The 22,713-nt window shown below is 39.0% G+C and overlaps 1 protein-coding gene across 9 annotated transcripts in view; it reads left to right on the forward strand.

The window, feature by feature from the left end:
* Positions 1 to 22,713, forward strand: part of PIBF1 (progesterone immunomodulatory binding factor 1) — an 81,197-nt gene that overhangs the window by 464 nt on the left and 58,020 nt on the right. For all 9 annotated transcript variants that reach the window (XM_088667472.1, XM_088667475.1, XM_088667470.1 and 6 more), the window contains exons 2-10: positions 586 to 881; positions 1,149 to 1,249; positions 1,906 to 2,104; positions 3,682 to 3,801; positions 7,774 to 7,907; positions 8,410 to 8,518; positions 10,144 to 10,325; positions 11,231 to 11,356; positions 17,820 to 17,918. In XM_088667472.1, the coding sequence (XP_088523598.1) occupies positions 630 to 881; positions 1,149 to 1,249; positions 1,906 to 2,104; positions 3,682 to 3,801; positions 7,774 to 7,907; positions 8,410 to 8,518; positions 10,144 to 10,325; positions 11,231 to 11,356; positions 17,820 to 17,918 (1,322 nt within the window). In that variant the 5' untranslated portion in view covers positions 586 to 629. The remainder of the gene's footprint in view (positions 1 to 585; positions 882 to 1,148; positions 1,250 to 1,905; positions 2,105 to 3,681; positions 3,802 to 7,773; positions 7,908 to 8,409; positions 8,519 to 10,143; positions 10,326 to 11,230; positions 11,357 to 17,819; positions 17,919 to 22,713) is intronic.

Genomic DNA, 22,713 nt, shown 5'->3' on the forward strand with positions numbered 1-22,713 from the left:
CTGCATTTGTTTTATTTATTTATTTATTTTGTATATTAATTTGTATATTTGTTCATCTGAAGATGCCAGGGCGGTTCAGGATCAGTGTGCCTGTCTATTGACCAGAAGGTTGGTGGTTCGAGCTGTGGGAACGATTCCTTCATTGCAGGGGGTTGGGCAAGATGACCCCGGGGGATCCCTTCCAACTCTATGATTCGGTTATTCTTACTGGGTGTTCTGAATGTGTCGACTTGTTTTGAATGCTCCCGCCTGTTTTACATTGTGTATCTGCAACGCTGGTCTTTCGATTGTTGTTGTTGGCAAACCGGTGAATATTTGAGTTGGGCATCGTCGATAGCTGTATGGTAGTGCGTCATGCAACGTACTGGTGTTGCTAAGAACATGAGAACTGTTGGCTTAATGTTTTATTTCTGACAAGATAGGTTTATGAATAATAGCTGATATGTGCCAGCATGGGGTTCTTGGTCTTGTAAAGTATAGAATTTATACACTTGACATGTTTCAGATGTAGCACAGGATAGGTTGAATTCTGTGAAAATCCTTCTACTTACCACCATTCGCTTCTTCTTCTTTTTCTTCCCCAAGTTTCTTAAACTGCAAGTAGAAAGTCTTCGGGCACTGTCGGGAGAATGTCACGGAAAAGCTCCAGAGAATCCAAAAAAGTTAATGTTTCCAGCTCCTTGGAATTGGAAGATATAAGCTTGGAGACTACAGTACCCACTGATGATATTTCTTCCTCAGAAGATCGGGAAGGTCCCGTCAAAATTACTAGACAGCTGATTGAGAGGAAGGAGCTGCTTCATAATGTGCAGTTGCTGAAAATAGAACTTTCCCAGAAGAACTTGATGTTAGACAACTTGAAGGTGGAATACCTGACTAAAGTATGATCTAATTCTTACATGTTTTAGGGTTGCAAAAAGCAAAGTTATTGCTGGGAAATACAGTAATATGTTCTTGGTTTCCTTTTAAAATAGACAGAGTTTTGGGACATACTCAAAAACTGAGGGTGGGTTTTTTGGGGGGGGGGAGGCGGGGTAGATAAATAATCTTCATACTATGTATTGTTGGAAAGACACTACCCTCATTTTTATATAATTCTGGGCCTCAATTAAATTCTCATTTTTCTGCTGACTGATTATCTGTTTTAGATTGAAGAACTGGAAGAAAAGCTTAATGATGCTCTCCATGAGAAACAGCTGCTATCTTTACGACTAGATAACCAGTTGGCGTTACAGCAAGAAGATGCTCGGTATGAGAAGGAAGAATTCGGAATCAGTGTATTCTAAATACAGAAGTGGGGCCTAAATCATAATTGACTTAAATATTTTTGCAAATTTTGTGTTACGCTATGCATTTGTGTTTCAGATCTTTGAGGTAGCACAGACATAATGCCAAACCATGGTTGATTTTTGTAAAAAAAATGGCTAGTTCTTCAGGTCTGTGTGCTCCCACCTGCTCCTCCTGCATGCAAAGATTTTCTCCACATTCCTCAGTTTGAAGAAGATAATAATTTTGTTCAACTCATAACATGGATTTGTGCTTGCCCTTGCGCTTACCAGGCTTGGAAGCAATGGTGAAACTCTTAATTTCCAATCCTAGTTTACAGAGTGAGCACAATCCACAGTTTACTGGTTTGAGAAAACTATGGTTTGCTTTAAACCTGGAAAAGATGGAGGAAATTGCTGTCTGTTTGGAGACAAGGCAGCTTCTGAGCCAATTTTCATGGATGTAACCCTAAACTATAGTTTGGCATTTCTTAACTATCCCTTTATTTAACACTTGCAAATTCTTACATAGATTCACTGTACAGTCTCTGAAACACTGAATTCAAAAAACAAAACGTTGTGTTTCTAGGATAAATTTATTTGGGTAAATCACAAATAATTTATTGACTTGTTTTCATAGAAAACATCAAGAACTAATGAAACAGGAAATGGAAACCATCTTGCTGCGCCAGAAGCAGCTAGAAAAGAACAACCATCAGTTGAGAGAGCGGTCTGGAGATATTCGCCGCAGCTTGCGTGACCTTGAATTGACTGATGAGTGCTACACCAAACTCAAATCTCTTTCAGAAGATGAACTTTCAATTCCTGAATATGTATCTGTAAGTACTTGTGCCCCATCAGAAGTATAAATCTATCACTGCTAGAGATAATGGAGATGGAGATAACTGTTAGGACAAGAAAATGAATAAATGACGCAAACTCCTATGTATATAGTGGGTGGGAGGAATGAAATTCAAAGATCACTGTATAAATGTCAGCAGGTTCTGGAAAAATGTGATGATGGATGGAATGTGAAGTTGAATGTTTCCATTTTTAAAAAAACACCTAGGGCAGAATCCGGTGTTGTGCAAATGTACTTCTGCTCCTGCAAAACAACTTCACTTTCCTCTTGTCCTCTTACACACACACACACACACACACACACACACACACACACACACCCCGGCAACCCTCCCAAGAGGAAGGTGAAGTTCTCTTGGCGTGAGTGAAAGTTCATGGACAGCATTGGATACAACCTGTAATTTCTTAGCATCTGCTTTTCTAGCATTGACATGGTTTTCACTACTTAATAATGGCTTTCACTGGTATTCATAATATGCCAGTCTACAACCTTTTTCAGCTTAAGGGCAGCCTTCCAGAAGAGACTTGTTTGTGGTGAGCAGTGCCAGAGGCAAAAGTATGGTAGGCTAGTTTTACACACGCACCCCCCCCTCTATTTAGGCATCAAGAGCCATCTTCAAGAGTTCAGAGATGCTCTCAGCCAAGAAAAAAACATTTGGGGTGTGATCTGGGGCCACAGAAAGGTGTGATCTGCAGAGAGGGAGTTTAATTTAGGGTTTCAAAAGCCAGACATTGAGGACCGGAAGGCCACATTTGACCCCTTGACCTAAGGTTCCCCACCTCTTGTCCAAATAATTTGTCAGTACATTCTGTGTTTTGCTTAATTTACAAGGTAGCATCCAGATCTGCGTTGTTAATCTTGTGTCCCTTTTCAGTAAGCACAGCAGTAAATAGACACAGCGTATAATAGACAAGATCTCATGATGAAACATGGGAGCTGAAATATTGCCTCTGAACTTTGGGTCACCTACTTAACTATCGTCCCATAATAGACACCTATTATCAGTAGGTAGATGTAAGAAGCGCCTGAAATTCATTCTAACTTTAGTCATTTTGTCTCAAGATAGTCCTGTAGATGTTTGATAAAATATTGTAATGGAATTCTAAGGGTATGTGTTTTAAGTTAATCTAGGAGTCCCTAGATTCTGTTTCAGTGTATCTGAAGAAGTGTGCATGCACACAAAAGCTCATACCTATGACAAACTTAGTTGGTCTCTAAGGTGCTACTGGAAGGATTTTTTTTTGTTAGGAGTCCCTGGTTTAAGAAAATGTTTTTAGGATCTCAGTTCTGAGGCCTTGATAAGTGCATTTTTATACTTATTAAAAGCATTTAGAAGTTTGAAGGTAAATTTACCAACATTGTGTGGTTGTAGTGCTTAGTATATTTTAAATGTGTGCTTTATTTTATTCATGCAGTTTAAAAAAATTGTTTGCCAAAAAGCTCACAATTGAAATGAAGTCAAGGTGAAGAAGGAAGTGGGTATAAAATATTAATTCTTTTACACTGAAGAGTAATAATTATGTAATAATCATGTTTATGCGTCATGCATTTCAGATTATATTTTACGAAGCAGTGCATCCTTTAAAAAAGGAGCTAAATGAACTACAGGTAAAGAAGGATGCAGCATCTGAAGAACTGAATGATTACAAATCCCAGTTGAAACACTTGATGGAGGTTTGTATGCCATTTTTTAAATAAAAAAACCAACCCTATTTTGTTTTGAAGCAGAAATAGCAACATGTTCAGTGGGATTTACTGCCAGCTAAGACTGCAGTCTTAACCCTGCTTACCTGGTAGTTAGCCCCATTGAATTCAGTAGGATTTACTTGTGAGTGAACATGATTAGGATTGTACTGGAGGCTTAATCTCCTGGCTCTGTTGGTCTGTTTTCCTCAGTGTGTGTTGCAGGTTTAAAATGCCTAATGCAGCTCTTTTCAGGGAGAGTTTCCCAGGTACTAGAGCAAAGCTGAGTGTTTAGTAGAATGGCTGCTCTCTCTTTCATGAATCTAATGATCTCTTTATAATGCATTAAGGTATTGTCCTGGAAAACATTTAGTAAAAATGAAATATTGACCAAGCAATAAGATGCCATTTGGGCCAGTTGTTCAAAATGCAGGATGTGAACTTTAAAGTTATACAGAATTCTTCTTCAAGTTAGATGCTCATGGAAAATTAAAAATAGATATTTCTTTACCAGTACATGGTAGAATGCTGTGTTTAGTTTCAAGATGGAGAAAACTAGTTGTTCGTTAAAGCAAGCTATATGGTCAAGTTTCAGGTCACACAAAGCCCTTTTGCACTAAATCATAAATGGTTTCATGAGGATTACAACAGGCTGAAACGCCCTGGATTTCAACATTGTCTCAATGACCGTTTCTAAGTGTTGGGTGACAATGGCTGTACTTTATTCTACTCAAATTGTAATAAGCACTTTCATGAGCCAATGAATACATTGTACAAACACACACAATGGCAAATGACAACATGAAATTCCAAAGCAACTCATAACTTGCTGCAGACCTCTGATCTGTGTCTAAGGAATTTTCAATAAATAAAATGTCTTGAGAGACAGATGCAGAAATTTTTAAATGTGAACATTTCCTATTTCTTACCACTTGGTGTCAGTATCAACTCAGCAGTAAGCAATCCCCGGGGATTAAAGAAATTGATACCTGAGAATGCTAATCAGAGAAAGTAGAGGGTAGTGAGCATTTGAATGTTTAGGTTTCTCTGGCAAGAGAATACAAATGAAATCAATCAGCTTTCACAGAGATGAGAATTAGGACCAATTCCCAAAGTATTCTTTGCTCTAGCCAAGCACGCCCTCTTAAAATGTATTTTCTTAGGTTATGTATCTGTTAAAAGAATGTACTAAACCTTCAACGTTTCTTCATCTTTGGGGCTCATCCATAACCTGAAAGAAGAAACCTGAATTTTGAAAATAAGACAGTTTTAAGTCTGGCACTCTGGTAACTAGAAAAAAAGGATTCTAGAAGTATTTGAGGAGAAAGTTTATTTTATCCTGTATTTTAATAGGAAGATAGGTATAGCTGATCCCCAGAAGAAAAAGTGATACCCAAAACACATTGGGACTATTATGCTTCATTCTTTATTTTCTTGGGGTTATTAAAACTCTAAGCAAGGCCTTAGAGCATCTTCCTATGAAGAAAGGCTGAGTTGGGAACACAGTAGGTTTGTAAAAGTGTAAAATGGCTGAAGAAAAGAGAAGAGGGATTTCTCTCTAATTCTCATCTAAGTTGAATTGCAGGGGGTTCAGTTCCGATACTTGTACATACAGACACACACTTAGCACTACTTCAGAATAGACTCTTCTTGTCTATTATCTCATTATCCTTAAAGGAACTCCTGTGAAACTATCAGAAAAACTGTAAGGGTCTTTCAAGTATTGTAAGCCTGTCACATTTGTTCAAACTTGTTGTGACTAGCCAGTTTTGCAGCACTTAGATTTGGAGAACTTTGCCTTATAAGGGAAATGGAAAAGAAGTATAAAACAACTAGTTTTTCAGGGCTTAATAAATCCACCTGCTTTAGTAGTGATTCATCTACCTCGACAGGTGGAAAATTGTATACTTAGCTGTAAGCGTAAATAGCATGTTGTGACATCAGTGGATTTTTTTATTTTTGCTGGTTGCAGACTTTTTAAGTTCAGTACTGTCACACGCACTTGCCCCATATCCCTAAAATGTAGTCCTCTGCATTTGGCCTGTGAGACCATTTCAACCAAGCCACACCCACCTGCCCTACAGCTGACATCATATGCAGGGCTAGTAAAGACTTGTCTCAGTTAAAAGAGGTGTGTGCCTGAAAAATGCTCTATAAGGGGCTCCGAAAGACCTGGCGGTCAGATGATAGTCGGTCTTGCAGAATGCTCTGAAAGACGCTTTTGAGACTGTGCTCCACATGGTTGGATTTCAAACTGTCCCACAGGGAGTGGGAAGAGATAAAAGATTTAGCTATTAGCTACTACTGATCCAATTCAATTCCCCATCACTACCCAGAACAAGGTAAAAGAATGCATAGGATAGCTGAACTGTTGGTGATGATGGGATGCAAGGAAAACAATACATCAAAATCTGGAGCACTCAGTGGATTTATGCTATGTACAGGGTCAACTTTTTGATATAGCTGAGGATATTATTTTAAACCACCTTGCCAGTAGCATGGTGAGTTGTTGACATTGTGAAGATGATAGAGATATGTCTGTAAAAATTCAAGAAAAAGCACAATACTTTAAACAACTTTAGATGTTGCTAAACCGTATTCATAAGATCCAGTTAATTTAAAAATAGAAAGGATGATACAAAGAGAACAAGAAGAAATTGATGGGAGCTTGTTTTACAAAACCCTGTAGCAAGTGTACAGGATCACTGTACATCCTTCCAAAGAACGTCTTTACTGTGCAGTGAAAAACTCAAGTGGTAGCGGTTAGCAGAAATAACATACAACTGGATTTAGTGAAAGAATGGGAAACTAATACTGATCTCTATAATGGAATGTGCCAGGCAAAAAACTTGCTGTTTTACTGAGGCATTTGGCCTTCAGGTTGAAATACTTTAAAGTATTTGTGGTCTGTTTTGGTAAGGCAGGATCTGCTAGACCTGTCTTTTAATTGTATAGCTATTTTTTAAGGTATGTGTTGATTGTGTTCATGGTAATGTGCTTTAGCTTTTCCACTTGCCTCATTTAGGATAGTGATAGATTTCTCTGCATTTTATTATTATCGGTATGAACTCTCTGTGTGCCTGTCGTAGCTATAAAGATCTAGAAACTATGTTAGCAGTAATGCTAATGGAGGTATCTTTATGGATGTTATATCTGATGCAAACGGTGTGGCTAGTTGTCTCCTTATTTAGACTTCCAGAAATGACTTCTGTCTTAGTGAGAAGGTATTAGATACAGCGAAACACTGGCCAGAAGGGTGTTGGTAAAAGGTGATTTCCTGCCCCCTCCCAAGGCCACAAGAATCGATAGAATGGGGCGGCTGCAGGATAGAGGGCTGAGGAAGAAAGGAAATAAAAGTGGCACCCACAGAAGGTGCCTCCATCTGATTCCCCCCCCATTCTTTCCACCCATTCTCCCCATCCTGCCCAGCCCCCTGTGCCACAACATATCTCATTCAGCAGGTTTGGGGGGCTGAGGGAGAAAAGCAGGAAAGTCACTTCCCACTCTTGCTTTTCTGCTGCCTTATCTCTAGATTGAATTCAATGTAATACACTCCTGTATTTGAAATTAACAAAATGGTTTTTCTAACCTATGTCTGAAGAACCAGGACTTTTTTTCAGCTGAGAACTGAGTTTCGGCACATCTTTTGTGCGTTCCGACAATGCTCAACAACTTTGGTTCCGGCACCTCTTTTTGTAGAAAAAAAAAGCCCTGCGAAGAACCATGTATCAGCTTCTGGAACAAAGTGTGTCTGTGTGTTCATGTTCCTTGCACTGCATTCCCCCAACATGCCCTATGGCAACCCTCTTTTTAAACTGACAGAGTTTGTAAAACAATTGATCAAAGGGGGGAATTAAAAATGTCAAGGGCTGTCGCCAAACACTTTTGTGTGCATGGTATATTTCTCTGAATCCCAGCCTCTATTTTCACATTAAATAGTAGTGTGGTGTGTTTGTTTTGCAGAACTATGAAGCAGAGCGAAGAGATCGGTCAGAACTAGAAGTCAGATGTCAGCGTTTAACACTTGAACTAGCTGATACAAAGCAAATGATTCATCAAGGAGATTATAGACAAGAGAATTACGATAAAGTAAAAGGGTAAGTGTGTCTTTAATAAAGAAAATTATAGAAGGAGCTCTCATATTGCCTTGGATCAAAGGTAATGGGTTATATCCAATGGTGCCTGTGAATAAGGAGAATGTTCCAATAAGTATCTTGTCTTGTACTGGGGCTACTTTGAGCTAGCAAAGAAGGGAGGATAGCACATGCTTGGAGACCACCAAACATGTTTGAAACTATCAAACATGAGAATGAGTGTATCAAGCAGGGAGCTCTGCAGGGCTTTTGCAGATTGTTGCTGTGTTACACAAGGATGAGAAAGTGATGACATTGCATTTTGCAATGTGAACTGATTCTTGGATTCATCAGGGTCCAAATAAATGTACACAAGACTTACTGTAACTTAATTTGGGCTTCACTGATGAAAGAATATCTGAAGGGCTGTTGATGTTAGATTTGCAAAGGAAGCATAGATTACAGAAGCAGTCAAGGGTTTGAGGGGGTCATAATTTTACAGTACTCTCATTTTCCCCCCTAACAGTGAGCGTGATGCATTTGAACATGATTTTTCAGAGCTTCGAAGAAAATACGAAATATTGGAAGTATCACACAAAGCACTAACCAAAGAAAGAAATGATTTATCAAAAGAGGTGAGATCTTCATATCTAATTTGACCATTATCCGAAACATTCATTCAAAAGGTACAAAGGCCCAAATTAGAATTTTATTCGCCCCCCTCCTTTTACACTTATATTTGATATATACCTGGAATAGTCTACTGCAGGCATCCCCAAACTCGGCCCTCCAGATGTTTTGGGACTACAACTCCCACCATAGCTAACAGGACCAGTGGTCAGGGATGATGGGAATTGTAGTCCCAAAACATCTGGAGGGCCGAGTTTGGGGATGCCTGGTCTACTGAGTTTGGATCTTTATGGTACAACAAACTGCTTGTCAATCCCGTTCATGAGCTAGGTATCCGTTCTTTGCCAATCTCTTTCCAAATATTTACTGCCTGAAACTCCACCTGCCATCCTTTGGCACGTAGCTTTCTTTGATTCTGCCTTTTAGGAGTATCATCTGTATTTAAACAGTGTTATCATTATTCATGATTTAGATACCTCCTTCTTTTGTCACCTCTTTGCAATCACACTTAATAAGTTCTGTGCCTACCCAGAACCACATTTGGGAAACTTGGAGAGTGGAAGGATGCGTTTCCTTCTTCTGGTAGTTCTTGAATAACTGAGATTCACCAAATAGTGCTGTTTCTATAGAATGGATAAGGGAGATGCAAAGGAATCTATTTGAATCCCATCATTTCACTGTTGAAATCTATATATCAAGGGGGGGGGAGCATGTGGGCGAGGGGAAGAACAAAGAGACACTCAGCTGTAAAACATAATAAAATTTATAAATTTTGAATATTAATTTGTATGTGGGCAAATTATTCATATATAATTTTGTGTATAAATGATACACATTTTTTTAAAGACTTGGAATGGATCATACAGTGGTACCTTGGTTTAAGAGCAGCTTAGTTTATGAACAACTTGGATTAAGAATGCTGCAAACCCAGAAGTAGGTGTTTTGGTTTGTGAACTCTGCCTTGGAAGCAAAACATGTTCCGCTTCCTGTTGAGTGTGTTCCATTTGTAAATTGAGTCCCCCGCTGCTATGGGAAAGCACGCCTTGGTTTAAGAATGCTTTGGTTTAAGAACGGACTTTGGGAATGGATTAAGTTCATAAACCAAGGTACCACTGTATATCTAAATTACATTGTACTGCATGCAGGGATAAACAGTAGCAAATATACCTAAAGAGCAAGGAATGAGTACAAATGCAAATCTGAGTTGTTCACTTAAGAGAACTGTCTCATCCATTGCAATGGGGAGAGTCAGAATTGCATTTTGTTTTCTTAAACCACCCTGGAAGCTCTGTTAAATATAAATATTCACAGTGGTATACCTCAACTAAGTCATACAGAGTTGAGCTGTTGAAATCAGGGGGTGGTAGTCAACTAAGTTTTACTCAGAATAGACCCATTAAATTTAATGGAATAATTTAGTTGTGTTCATTCATTTCAGAGAGTCGACTCTTAGTAAACCTTTGTTGAATATTACTCAGTGACCTTGCACCCAATAGTTTCAGTGGATCCACCCTGAGTGTGACTAACATCTATAAATCTTTTAAATAAAATAAGAAAAATCTTTAACCTGAGAGGTGGGGGGCTGTACTATAGACTGCCTGATTTTATCGTAGCCTTTTTGCATTTAAAGGTTGCAACTTTACAGCAGTCTGTTACCTTACTGCAAAAAGATAAGGATTACCTCAACCGTCAAAACATGGAGCTTAATGTTCGCTGTGCTCATGAAGAAGATCGTCTTGAAAGGCTTCAGGTTCAGCTAGAAGATGCTAAGAAGGCCAGAGAAGAAATTTATGAGAAATATGTCACATCCAGGTACATAGTTCTTTTAATTCATTCAACAAATGATTCATTGCAGTAGACTGTTGTTGCGTTGGACAAAATAATTTATAGTAAACATAATGTTTTTGGTCAGTTGATCAGATTTCCCCAGAACCAATCAGTTGAAATCAAATTCTGCTGTAGTGTTCTCAGTTTTTAGTTTCTACATACAGAAAGATCTTTAAGAAGCTGTGAGACCTTTATAAAACATATAACAATATTTTTCCATTATTGCTAGAGAATTTACACAGTCAGAAATTAAGCCTGTTAATATTTTCCTCAGGTTGCACTATATTACTAAAACTAAGACTATTATAATGCCTTAAAAATTTGACTAAACAATCCACCCTAGTTTATAAAATCTCCAAGTAACTTAAGATCAGTGATACTATAATGTTTTATTTTGCATCGTTAATAGTAAAGCTCCTGTGGACTTATTTGCAATTCTATAACATGTCACCAACATCAATAAAAATAACTTATGTATGAAAGGGAATATTTGTGAATTCTGAACGAGTATTGGTTCAGTCGGTAACAACATATATGCAGGAATCTGCTACTGCTTAAGGGATGGCAACTCTTCTTATCATTTTAGCTAGTAGCTGAGCTCAGGTTGGCAATAGGCCAAATGGAAGACATATACTGTATAACAGAGAGCAGTTCTTTTTATCTAGGAGTAAAAAAAAAAAGATTCTTCTCAGTCGGTGAGATCCAACATCACATTTTCTTCAGAGGGTCCCCCCCAACCCACACTTGGAAGCAGAATGGGAAGTCCTGGTTGCACAAGCAGAATGCCACCATTTGATAAATCTTACTGGGTGATAAGCGACTCAAAAGGGATAATACAAAGAAAGCTACAGATTTTGTTTAAAACTTGCTTTGCTTTTTTTTTAATGAAGAGACCATTATAAAACAGAATATGAAAATAAACTGCATAATGAATTGGAACAAATAAGGCAAAAGACATCTCAAGAAATAGAACAGCTTCGAACAGCTACAAAGGAAATGTATGAACGTGAAAACAGGTGAGTAACTACTTTTAGAAATAATAGAACCTAAAAACAAATAAGGAAGGAAAATACCTTGCATTTGGTGCTTGATAATTCTGAGACACATTTTAGATCCTCATGTTTACTAATCACTATGGCTTCTCGAAGCTACCAACATGAGTTTGCCCAAACTGCGGGAGGCAGTGGAAGACAGGAGTGCCTGTCGGCTCTGGTCTATGGGGTCATGAAGAGTCGGACACAACTAAACGACTAAACAACAACATGGCTTCTCTCTGTGCCAGCATTGGTCTAGAATGCACCATTGTTACTTTTCCCTGAAGAGGCTATGTTGTGGATTTGTCTCCCGTGACCTCCATTTCTGATGATGAGGCACACTGCAACAGTTCCCACACCCAAAAAAATTTTTTAGTTGGAATAGCAAAAGCAACCTTCTGTTTCATTCAGGTGTAAGACAGACCATGCTGTATCATTAATTAGAAGTCTTACTTTCTGTCATTCCTTGTTACCTTCAAAATCCTTTTTCTAAAATCCTTTTTGACAGTGGTGGCAGAGCTAATGGAAGTTTAGTTCAGAACACGGTGCTGCCTCTATGAGATAATATGATCAAACTCTTCTTTATAATGATCAGGTTCTTATGTGTGTGCATGGTTCCTGAAATATAAACATACAAATTATGACTGGTAGTAATGCAGAGAGAATGCAACATGAACGAAGTTTTAGGTTTTAAATAGCCTTATGTTGACTTGTGAAAGCTAAAGAACTGATACGTAGTATTTAGTCCTCATTTCCTTTCTCCTTCTCTACCACCAGTCAGGTAAATTATACCAACTACTGATTGCATCACTGGGATTAACAGAAAGCTTTGCTTCCCATGTACAGGCTTGTATTGTGTTACATAAAACAGCTTTAAGGTCTGTTTGTTTATGGAGGTTTGACAGATGTAAAAATGTTCGCATGCAAAATAGCTAAAAATACTGGTCTGGAACCAGTTGGCCGAAATTTTTGTTCTTCATCTTAAAGTTATGGTTTCTTTACTGCCAATTCTTGAATGTCTTATGATATAAAAGAACATTTGTGAATAAGAATCTTGAAAACAATGCTTTATTTTTATCCCTGTTGGGACAAAAAGGGTGTGGTAAGTCAGTGAATCATTATATTTCTGTTCTTAAACTTGCACACGTTTTCTGTTGTTTAATGTAGTTATGTGCTTTGAAAATTTGTATTGTGTTATGAAACTCAAAGCAGGTTCTGCTTGTAGGCCTCTGAAGTGACTATCAAAGCTGTCACACTATAGTTCTTCAACTCTTACACACCATTCCTAAACCTGCTAACTGGGAAACAAATGTGATTGAAAACTGTGAGTTGCATTTACATAGACACATTTTAGATTGGGGTGTTAATCATTCTGTCTCTGCTTATTTCCAGCACTTCTCTATATAGTGCTTCTCTAGACAAATACACACTCTATTTTTCCACAACCCAATACACTGCTGCAACATGCAATCCTTAGGCCATATAATTAAGTTCGGATGCTTGGCAAATGTCAACTTTTGCAGAGCTGGAACTTGCTTTTAACCCAACTACCGGTCATAGCTGCCAAGTTATCCCTTTTTTAAAGGGATTTTCCCTTATGCTGAATAGGCTTCCTCGCGAGAAAAAGGAAAACTTGGCAGCTATGCTACCGGTAGCAACATTCTATACTCTTCATCTACCACCCCCACCCCTTCTCAAAAAGAGCAATGGCAACAAATACAATGGCAATAAAATGGTGGAGGCTACTGACAGACTCTTGGTTGGGTTTTAGTTAACTTTGAGCAAGGGCTATGGTTTTCCTTGTTGATGGCAGCAGGTTGAATTTAATTGAGAAGGAGTGGAGCATGATTCACACAAGGTACAATGGAGATGTAACAGGGCACTGAGACAGGTGCTTCTGACACAAACACCAAGGCAAGCAAAATCTGAGAAGAAAAGGCACTAAGACAACAAGGGTGGGAGAAACCACAGGAGCTTTCTTCTCTCTGACTAAGGCACATGCAGACACAATAATGACACAATGCACAGACAGAAAAACATGATATGGTGTTTGAAAGATCTGCTTCAAGCAGGAAACTGACTCCAAAGGAGGGAGACGAAACAACTCCTTTGGAGTGACAACGCTACCTGCTTTTGAATGCTAGGGGGAACACAATTCCCACTTGTAGGCATCTTAGCGCCCAGTCAGAAACACCAAATGGGACTAGCAGTCCCATTTCCAGCACCAGTTTTGAAATAATGAGGTGACTTTCATACAAACAGACTTTCAAATTACATAGATGAGCTCACAGGAAGAAGTCATTCAACTCAAGGAACACAGTTCACAAATAAGGTACATTCCAGAAGGGTTGTTGTATTAGTTTGCTGCATCAAAAACAACAGATCTATTGGCATAAGCTGAGGTGCACTTTAGTCCAAAAAGAAAAAAAGGAAAAGAACTTGCTCTTGAGAAAGTAGCTGCTATGGATCAATAACTTTACATATCAGTTCAAGGATGTAGCAGAAGAGTCTTCAACTCCTCTAGAAGCTGGAGGAATCATTTGATCAGTGCATGATCTTTAAAGAATAGTGTTTGGTTCTTTGCAACTATAGCTTCTGCAAGAATACCTAGAATAAATCCTTTGCAAACAGTATTCCCAGCTAAAGTAATATTTCACTTTGTATCATTTTGTAAGCCTTTTCTGACAGGCCAGTGTTACCTTTTCAGCCAGTCTCAGGACAGTCGGCATCAAATATAATAGGAACAGATGGAAAAATCCTTATTTACACTCAACCCACCATACTGTTGCCAGTTAAAGTAGTCTTGACTGGGCAAGATTACCTAATGATGTAACTCAGTATAAGGCAGCTTCATATGTTCATAAAACCTATGCAAAACACTCAACATCATGCTGCTGCTGAAAAATAAATGGGCAAAATGATTAAAGGAAGGCAAGAGAAAAAGCTCTCTGCTTTTCGAGGAAAGAAGGAGGGACCCATAAAGTTTGTCTCCTTAGCACCTGATCATTACATATATTTGTGGAAGATACAGAATGTTTTGCTGACATAAAGCCATATGTATTAGATCCTTTTCCAAGGATAATATAAGATCCCTTGTTGTGGTTTGAGGCAAAGCAAATTTCTCTCAAGGGATTGTTATATGTTATAACGTCCCTTGCAAAGTGCTTGATTCTTGAAGGTGCCTCTGGGCTTATAAATGTTGCCTTGAGCCATTTTGCACATTACAAAACGGCAAACCTAGATTTGGCACTTGAGTGCAAAGGCATTTTTGGCACCCTACTGAGTGTTACATATTTGCAAATACCAGTAACTGTTTTGTTGCATTCAATGTTACTTTGTATGCATTTAAAATATTTTAAAGTGTACACTTAGAAAATGTGATGTGTGAATCAGTCCTAATAAGATTAAGAATCAGAGTAGGGTGTATCCTAAAAATTTACACAAATGCACCTGAAGTGGCTTAGAGGATACATATTGGCTTAGAGGATACATATTTGATTGCTCATTTAATGAATGCTCTGCTGCTTGCTTTGTTTGTTTGTTTGGTTTTTTTCTGGAACTATATGAATCAGCATTATCACAATGGAAAGTGTTCCCCAGTTGCATCTCACTTGATATTTTTGAATCCCTTTGTGTTTTGTTTTAGTTTCCCTGTTTCTTGTTGCTATTGTTCACTGGCTTAGTTGTAGTTTCCCCATTATTAGTTGGGAGAAGAGCACAGCATTTGCTCAGTCAAAGAAAGTAAAAACAGACCTAACCATCTATAACTTTTGACCATAAAATGTTTTCCGCTGAGAATTTATTTTATTTTTTATTTTTTAATAATGGTAAATTTTTAGGAAAATTCTTCTCATGAAATGGTATTTGAAGGCCTGTACAACATTTGTACATTGGCAAATAGATAAGGCAACAGAGTCTGACTTTTTCATCTTGTAGTTTTTTTCATAAATCTGCACCTCTTTCAATTTTTCTGTTTTATAGGCAAGGGATGTTAATAGTAAAATCAGTGAGGAGGTGTGAGGGGTAAGGGTGAACCCCCTCCCCCCAAATCATAGCCAGTGGTCAGGGATGATGCAAGAAAACTGGGGGATGCCAGAATGGAGATGGTGGATCTAAAACATAATTGTCATGAAATGTTTCATTTGATTATTATTTTACACAATGACATCTAGCATATCACATCAGAATAAACGGCATTCACATGAAATATTTACCGCATGACAATGATATGGTAAAGTCACTTTGTGAAGCAGCATCCACATCAAAAAGTAATGTGAGAATTGAGCCTAGTGTTTCAAGCTTAAAAGCCTTATAGTTAAATGAGAGCTGCTTTTTGATCTAAAAATAGTAATTGTTAATGCAGCATTTCTCCTTCTCAAAAGAAACAATGAAACTTCAAAGGTGAAATCTCCGTACAGCTGCCATGTTAAAACGCATATTCAAAAAATAGGTGAATGTTTAATATTATGAGCATAAATTTAATATAGGAGCTATGCCTTAACAAAGTTTAGGTCTCAAATTAGGAAGAACTAAGGATAGTATGGCTGTGATACAAATATTTTTAGCATGAAAGGGGTTTTTCAGTAGCTTTGATAAGCTTTAACATTTCAGCCTTCATTCTGGGAACAGTATGTTCTTCAATCAGCCAATCAGATTTGGCAATGTGATGGCATCATGGAAAACAAGTGAAGTTTATTCAGAGTGAGGGTAATTCATCCTGAATTGCATTGCCCTCACTCTGAATTAGGTTTAGTTGCCTCCAGTGTTGCTATCACATAGCCAGTTTCAACCAATCAGCACTATAGACTCAGAATATGAGTCTAGCTGGCACCTGAGTGAGTAAGGGGATTGCAATTGTATTATTATTATTATTATTATTATTATTATTATTATTATTACCTCCTCTTGAGGGGGGTATTTAGTTATCAGGCAAGGGTATAAGCCACTAAACACCAAAATGATACCACATTGGTATACTGTACATTAAAATAAATACCACAATTCTAAACAAAGCAAAAACGCCTAATTGTTTCTACTGTCTAGAAAAATTGTTTATATTTTATTGGATGTTTAACAACCTATGTCGTTTGCCAGTCTGACCTCAGTGGCAAGTGTGCTCCACAGAGCAGGTGCTGAAATACGCAATCCAGAATACCATAGAATGAATCTCAGGTCCACATGACACTACAGAGTTACAAAAATGTCTAAAATTTACACACACACACACACACACACACACACACACACACCAATTCCAAGTCAGTCCTCGAAAATACAGAGTATATAAAAGGAAGTATCTGTTATATGTGGATTCATTTAAAGAAAAAAAGCACTGTCTACCTGTACAAGGATTTCTATATCATAGGTCATATGCCATATTTTGTACAGTATAGATTGAAGTTGTCTACCATATCTGCCTATCTGGTTAGAGTTGTTCCAGCAAGGACTTGAGGAAAATGTGGTGATGGCCCCTGCCTTGGGTGGTTTAAAAAATATATTATGTTCACACATGATATCAGTGTATTATCAGTTGATACTAATTATGCTAGGGAAATGGAACCTTCATATATATTACACGCAGACACACACATTTGACTACAGAAAACAGGAGGGGATGATTTCTTTTGTACCTCGGCAAGAAAATGCTAGCCTAGATGGACAAGGATGTGATCTGCACAGAAATTCCACATTGTGACTTGGGACCAAATCCATCTCTTTGACCTCCTTTGCCCACTTTTGGCTTCACGGTACACTTGCTAGACCCTGTTTGTGGTTTCTCTCCACCCTTCTTACCCACAGTTTCCAACTATTTTACCATTTCCCTTTTTCATATAGCCTTTCTCCAGGTACTTCCTATCTATCCCCTATCCTTTATTGCTATAGTTCCCTGATGTTAACTTGTCTTATCTTGAAGACCTTACCATTCTGCTTCTCAGCTTTTAGATGCTAGGTCTTTCCAGTTACTACTACCAAAATATCATTGCTCCCCTGTCCCTGAGCTCTTTGTGAGTTTCCTTTCCTACACCCCTGCAAAGTTCTACTCTCTGACAAATCTGTTGCTATTACACCTACCCTTTCAACAAGCCTTCTAAGTGGAGATCTTTAATCCCAGTTTGTATCTGCATTAGATTGGAATTTGTTTTTATATAAGTAATGAAGTTGTATGGTTCTTATTGTTGATGGTGTTAATCTTTTTTAGATATTTCATAGGAAGCAATTCATAAATGGAATTAATAAGCTAGTATTCTATCTATATACATAAGTTTCTATGAAATTTTGAGGGGATTGGTGGACGAAGCATGGAAAGAAAAACGTATGCACATAACCAGATTTCCCCCCTGTTGGAGCTCAGTTACAGAAAAACTAGATTAGTACCATAACTTACTTGTGAAAATATACTAGAGAATAAAAGGAACATTTACTCTGAAACACTTTTCAATTTCAGAAATTTAAGAGAAGCCAGAGATAATGCTGTGACTGAAAGAGAGAGAGCTATTGCAGCTGAAAAAGATGCTTTAGGAAAACATGAGCAGCTTTTAGAACAGTAAGTACGTTCACCTTTCTTTTTCCTTTCACATTTATTTAAAAAGAGACTTAAACATTTGTACAAATAAAGTTGAGGCTTCTGGTTTCAAACTACTTGTTCAGAGGTGTCACTGTGCTTGACAGATTGAGCTGCTCCTTTCACCCTGTCCAGGCTGTCATATTTAGATCTCTGATAAGCTAAAAGAACTAGTATAAATTGTTATTGGGAGCGAAGAATTAGAAAAGCCAAGTTTCTATAAACCATTTGAAAATTTAGTAGAAAAAAGTAAACTTCCCAACGAATGTATATTTGCCTGAAGTGTAGTTTGGTAGTTGTTGTCTTTATTGGCATCTTGAATCCATTAGCAAAGATTTGAGATTTCCTTTGGCTCTCCGTGCTAAGCTTTGGAACATTCTGTTTATTGGCAATATGGACATTCTGCACTACAACTGTTAATTTGTCTGCATAACAACCTTTTTTAGGTAGTTAACTGCTGTCCTGTCTCTGTCCCACTCTTTTAGTCATTCAGCCTCATGGCTCCCTGTTCTTAGCTCCTTCAACCTTAGAGCCCCTTTTCTCACTCAGCTTGCCAGCTGGAAATTCTTACCAGATAGGAAGTCAGAAGTCAGTTATTGCTTCATTCATAAGGCTGTTATATCAGTGTTACAATAAAATCTGTGCTACAGCTTTTGACACAGCCGTCATGCTATTGAACACTTCTCTTGAGAAAGAACTTGGCAGACAGTCTTGGTTTATTGTCGGTCATTTTCACATTTGTCATGAGATTTTCATAAGACTGAAAGTGGTGACATAAAAGTGTAGCATCTTTTATTACTGACTAACATCACTTGGCTTTTGATGTGAAAGTAAATCCATTTTGAAATTTTATGACAGATGTTAAGGATAGCTTTGTGCTTATGTGAAAGCTTTTTATATCAGTAAGTTTCTTTTTTTAAAGAATATATACTACTGTAATATGTTTTTGGTCTCTTTCTAAAGTGTAACATGTCTTATTTGATTTTCTTGCATATAAAGCAGTAAAGAGTATAAATTAACGATTAGGAGGTCTCAACTGAATTAGGTCAAAATAAAATTATGACATTTAAGGTTGTTAACATATTATTAAACTTTACCCCCTAGCGGTTTACTTGAAATCAGCATTTCTGGGAAACATGCTTATACGTTGGTATTAGCAAATAGATCATAAAAAATGCTGTAGTCATTTTATCATTAAACAAAGCACTTCTGGATTAACCTTGTATTATTGCTGACTTTTATCAAATATATCCCACACCCACATGATCATGGGTCTTTGGGATACCCAGGGCTGTCTTAAGCATATCCGGCGCCGTGGTGCAAAGATCCCTCCGACGTGCCCCCCCCCCCGTTTCCCAGAGTTGTCAGTCCTTTTAAGAGGGGGAACCCCAGAGTTGTTGACTTGAACTTGGGAATTACACAAACCTACCCCTTCCTTTACTGAATGAAAAGAGAAAGAGGGACAGAGGAAGGCAGAAAGGAGAGGGCACTGACTGAGAGGAGAGGAAGGTGGTGGTCGGGAAGCTGAGCCGGGGTAGAAATAGTGTCACATGCAGCATAAAGGGTGTGCGTGTGCAGCATTTTGCAACACTACTTAAAAGGAGAAATAAAAGTGCACTTGGGCACAGCTAAGGACGGGTCTATGGGAGGGGGGAAGCCAAATGCCTTGGGCAGACCCGATGAAATAATTATTTCAATGAGAGTTCAGCTTGGTCTCCAGAAAAGAGCATGGATTGAGTCACAGGGGCAGCAGCCAAAGCAGCTCTTTCTGCTCCTGGGTGAGGAAGAGGAGAGTCTTTGCAAACACTTTGGAGTTAGTTCCCTTCTGCCCGCCGGGAAGCTGCCGCACCGGAAAAGGTAGAGACGGGGTCCTCGCCTGCTGGTGGGGAGCTTTGACAGGGAGCTGCTGGGAGAGGCTCCAGCGTCCCCATCGAAACCGTTCCCACCTGCCTCTTCAGGGCTTCCCTCCCGCACTCCTCCCATGCGCAGGAAGCTTGGGAGGCAAGCTGCACGGGGTGTGCAGGGAAAGAGGAGGCTGCCGGCAAAGCCATGCAGCTCCCCCACTCGCTGGGGTGCTCCTGAGAGGCCAGCGCCATGGCACAATGCGCCACTAAGCTCTATGGCAAAGACAGTTTGGGGGATACCTATGCTCTAATTTATTTAATGATGTGAATGTCTGGGGGAAATGAAACAAGTTAGCAAACAATGGTTGACATCAATGACCACACAGTTGCACAATAGAAATCCCCTGGCGCATCACGACTTCCACTTTCTCTTTTTCCTCTTCCAGCACCCTTCCTCTGCGCACACACACACACACACACAAAGAAACAAATCTGACCGGTGAGCTGGCTGCAGGGGAGCGAAGAGGAAGGAGAAACCACATTGCATGAGCAAATACCACTTTGGAAACATTTTAAGCATGTGGTGCTTTCAGAATTACAGTGATATCTAAATCATAACCTTGAGTAGGCCTATTGAAATGGGTAAACTCTGAGTATGTCTCATGTTAAAGTACCACCCAGTATTTGTGAAACAAATATCTTTTTTAAAAAGCAAACTTTGCTCTGGTTCCTGCTACTGCCACCTGCTGCTTACAAGGGAGTGTATACCGTTAAAAGTTTTCTTCAGAGTAGATCATGCTAATTAATTTCAATGGGCCTACCCTGAGTGAAATCACCACCTTTCAGTCATCATCATGTCAGGTGATTTAACCCACTTTGCACAGCGCTTCCCAAATGTCGAACAATTGCTGGGCACTCGGGAGGTGCTGTACAAGGAGGTTTTCAAGTCCGATGCTTGGGAAGTGCTGAGCATAAAAGCATAGCTGCCAAGTTTTCCCTTTTCTCGCGAGGAAGCCTATTCAGCATAAGGGAAAATCCCTTAAAAAAGGGATAACTTGGCAGCTATGTAAAAGCCCTTTACACAGCACTGCTCAATCAACCAGTTGTCAGGTGCTTTGCGAGCCCTGCACTTCACATTCACAAAGCCCTTGGGGAGCAGCATGCAAGAGGCTTTGCAGGCACTATCAATTAATAGTGCCTGTGGTGCACCTTTCAGCTAAGCCCTGCCCTTACCTGCTCCCATGTAGGATGTCTGATATAGGACAGATGGGTGTGGCTTGGCTGAAACAGTCTCACAAACTGGCGGTTCCTCATCCCCGATTTAAAAGAATGGAGTTTGCAAGTTTGCTACATTGATGAAGATAACTAATCTGTGGGAGATATGGAGAGGAGCGGGCAGGACCAAAGGGGAAGGAAGTGTTAATTATTTGAAGCCATCCTGATTCAACAGGATTGGATGTAATATGCAGCCAAATCAATGAATAACATTTCTTTGTATGAGCATGTCCTTGGGATGTTCAAAAAGACAAAAGTGTATTGTTGCTAACCAAGCCCTAGTTACCAATGTTGGTATAATCTGAAACTTCCAAACATATTTGTTTATGCAAAGTATATGGAATGTTGCCTAGCCTGACTGGCAGTTAAGAAATGCCTCTGGCAAACCGTGTGATGAAGAGTGTAACTAACACCTAATTTTCTAGTCAGTGCGATTATTATAACTTTATTCTGGTGACTAATAAATCCGTTTCTTAGTCCAATACCTGTTTATAAAACAGAATCAAAATTAGCACCATATTCAAACACTAACTGCATATTTTAAAACTGAAACATGGATTTAAAAATCTGCTCTTTTTAGTTATAGAATCTTGTCTTTTTCTGAAGCAATTGATCGCTTACATCAGCCTGAAAAGCTGTTTTCTCTGTGCTTATGCAATTGCAAAAACTATTGCTTAAGGTGAATCACAAGTTCCAAAAAAGGAAAATCTCTGTTGATGTAAGGTGTAAGGCAACAACGTAAGGCAAACACTAATTAGGAAAAATAAATTCTTAGCCAGCAAATCATTAATAGGAAACATACTACCCCAGAACCACCCCAAAAAGGCAATCCTGGGGTTGGGAGACTCTTGAGCAAGGTATGGCACAGAGGGCTGCAGAAGGATGGGAGATCTGGTGTAAATCATAGGACCCTTCCTCCTTTGTGCAACTGGAAGTGCTGTCCTACATGCACTAAACATGTTTCAATCGAAGCTGTTGACCACTTCATGAGCTATCAAGCTCCACAGTGTGTGTTCAACTGTAGCTATGCATTTAAACATGTATGCTTCATAGGTTACAAATGCACCACAGACTGTCACGGTCCTGCATGGACCTGTACAGCACCACTGGATGTTTTACGATCGATTGATGCTGCACCAATGACACTTTGTATCCGCAGCTGCAGTTTCCCTCAGGCTGCCAGCTGGATACATGCACTTTATTCAGATACCACAGACCAGGATAGGTTTTAAATAACAAGTGTGTTTTATTTGTTGGTACAGAAGCGTGTGGTTACTGAAAGCATAAAGTCATACATAAACTTATAACTATTACCCTATACCGGCCTACACCTGCTAAATTAATTACCGGCCTATACCTCTAATTATACCACGCCACCAGTTTCACCTCAAACTCCTATCCTGTGTGTTCCTTTCCCCCAATAAGCCACCTAGCTCTCTGATGCTCACCGACACCTCCAACCCCAACTGCTACTCAACTCCACTCCACTCAACTCAACTGCCCTAACTGCCACTGGGGAGGGTTTTTATACCCTGCCAGCCCCTGCCCCTGAGGGTTCTAAGGTTCCAAACTTAACCCCTTACTTGCTCAACCTTCTTCCTAACTAGGTTCGCCACACAGACCCCATCAAAAAGATGTAGCATTGTCATATGGAATAT

Source organism: Zootoca vivipara, chromosome 4, assembly GCF_965207765.1.
Source record: "Zootoca vivipara chromosome 4, rZooViv2.hap1.1, whole genome shotgun sequence".
NCBI lineage: Eukaryota > Metazoa > Chordata > Lepidosauria > Squamata > Lacertidae > Zootoca > Zootoca vivipara.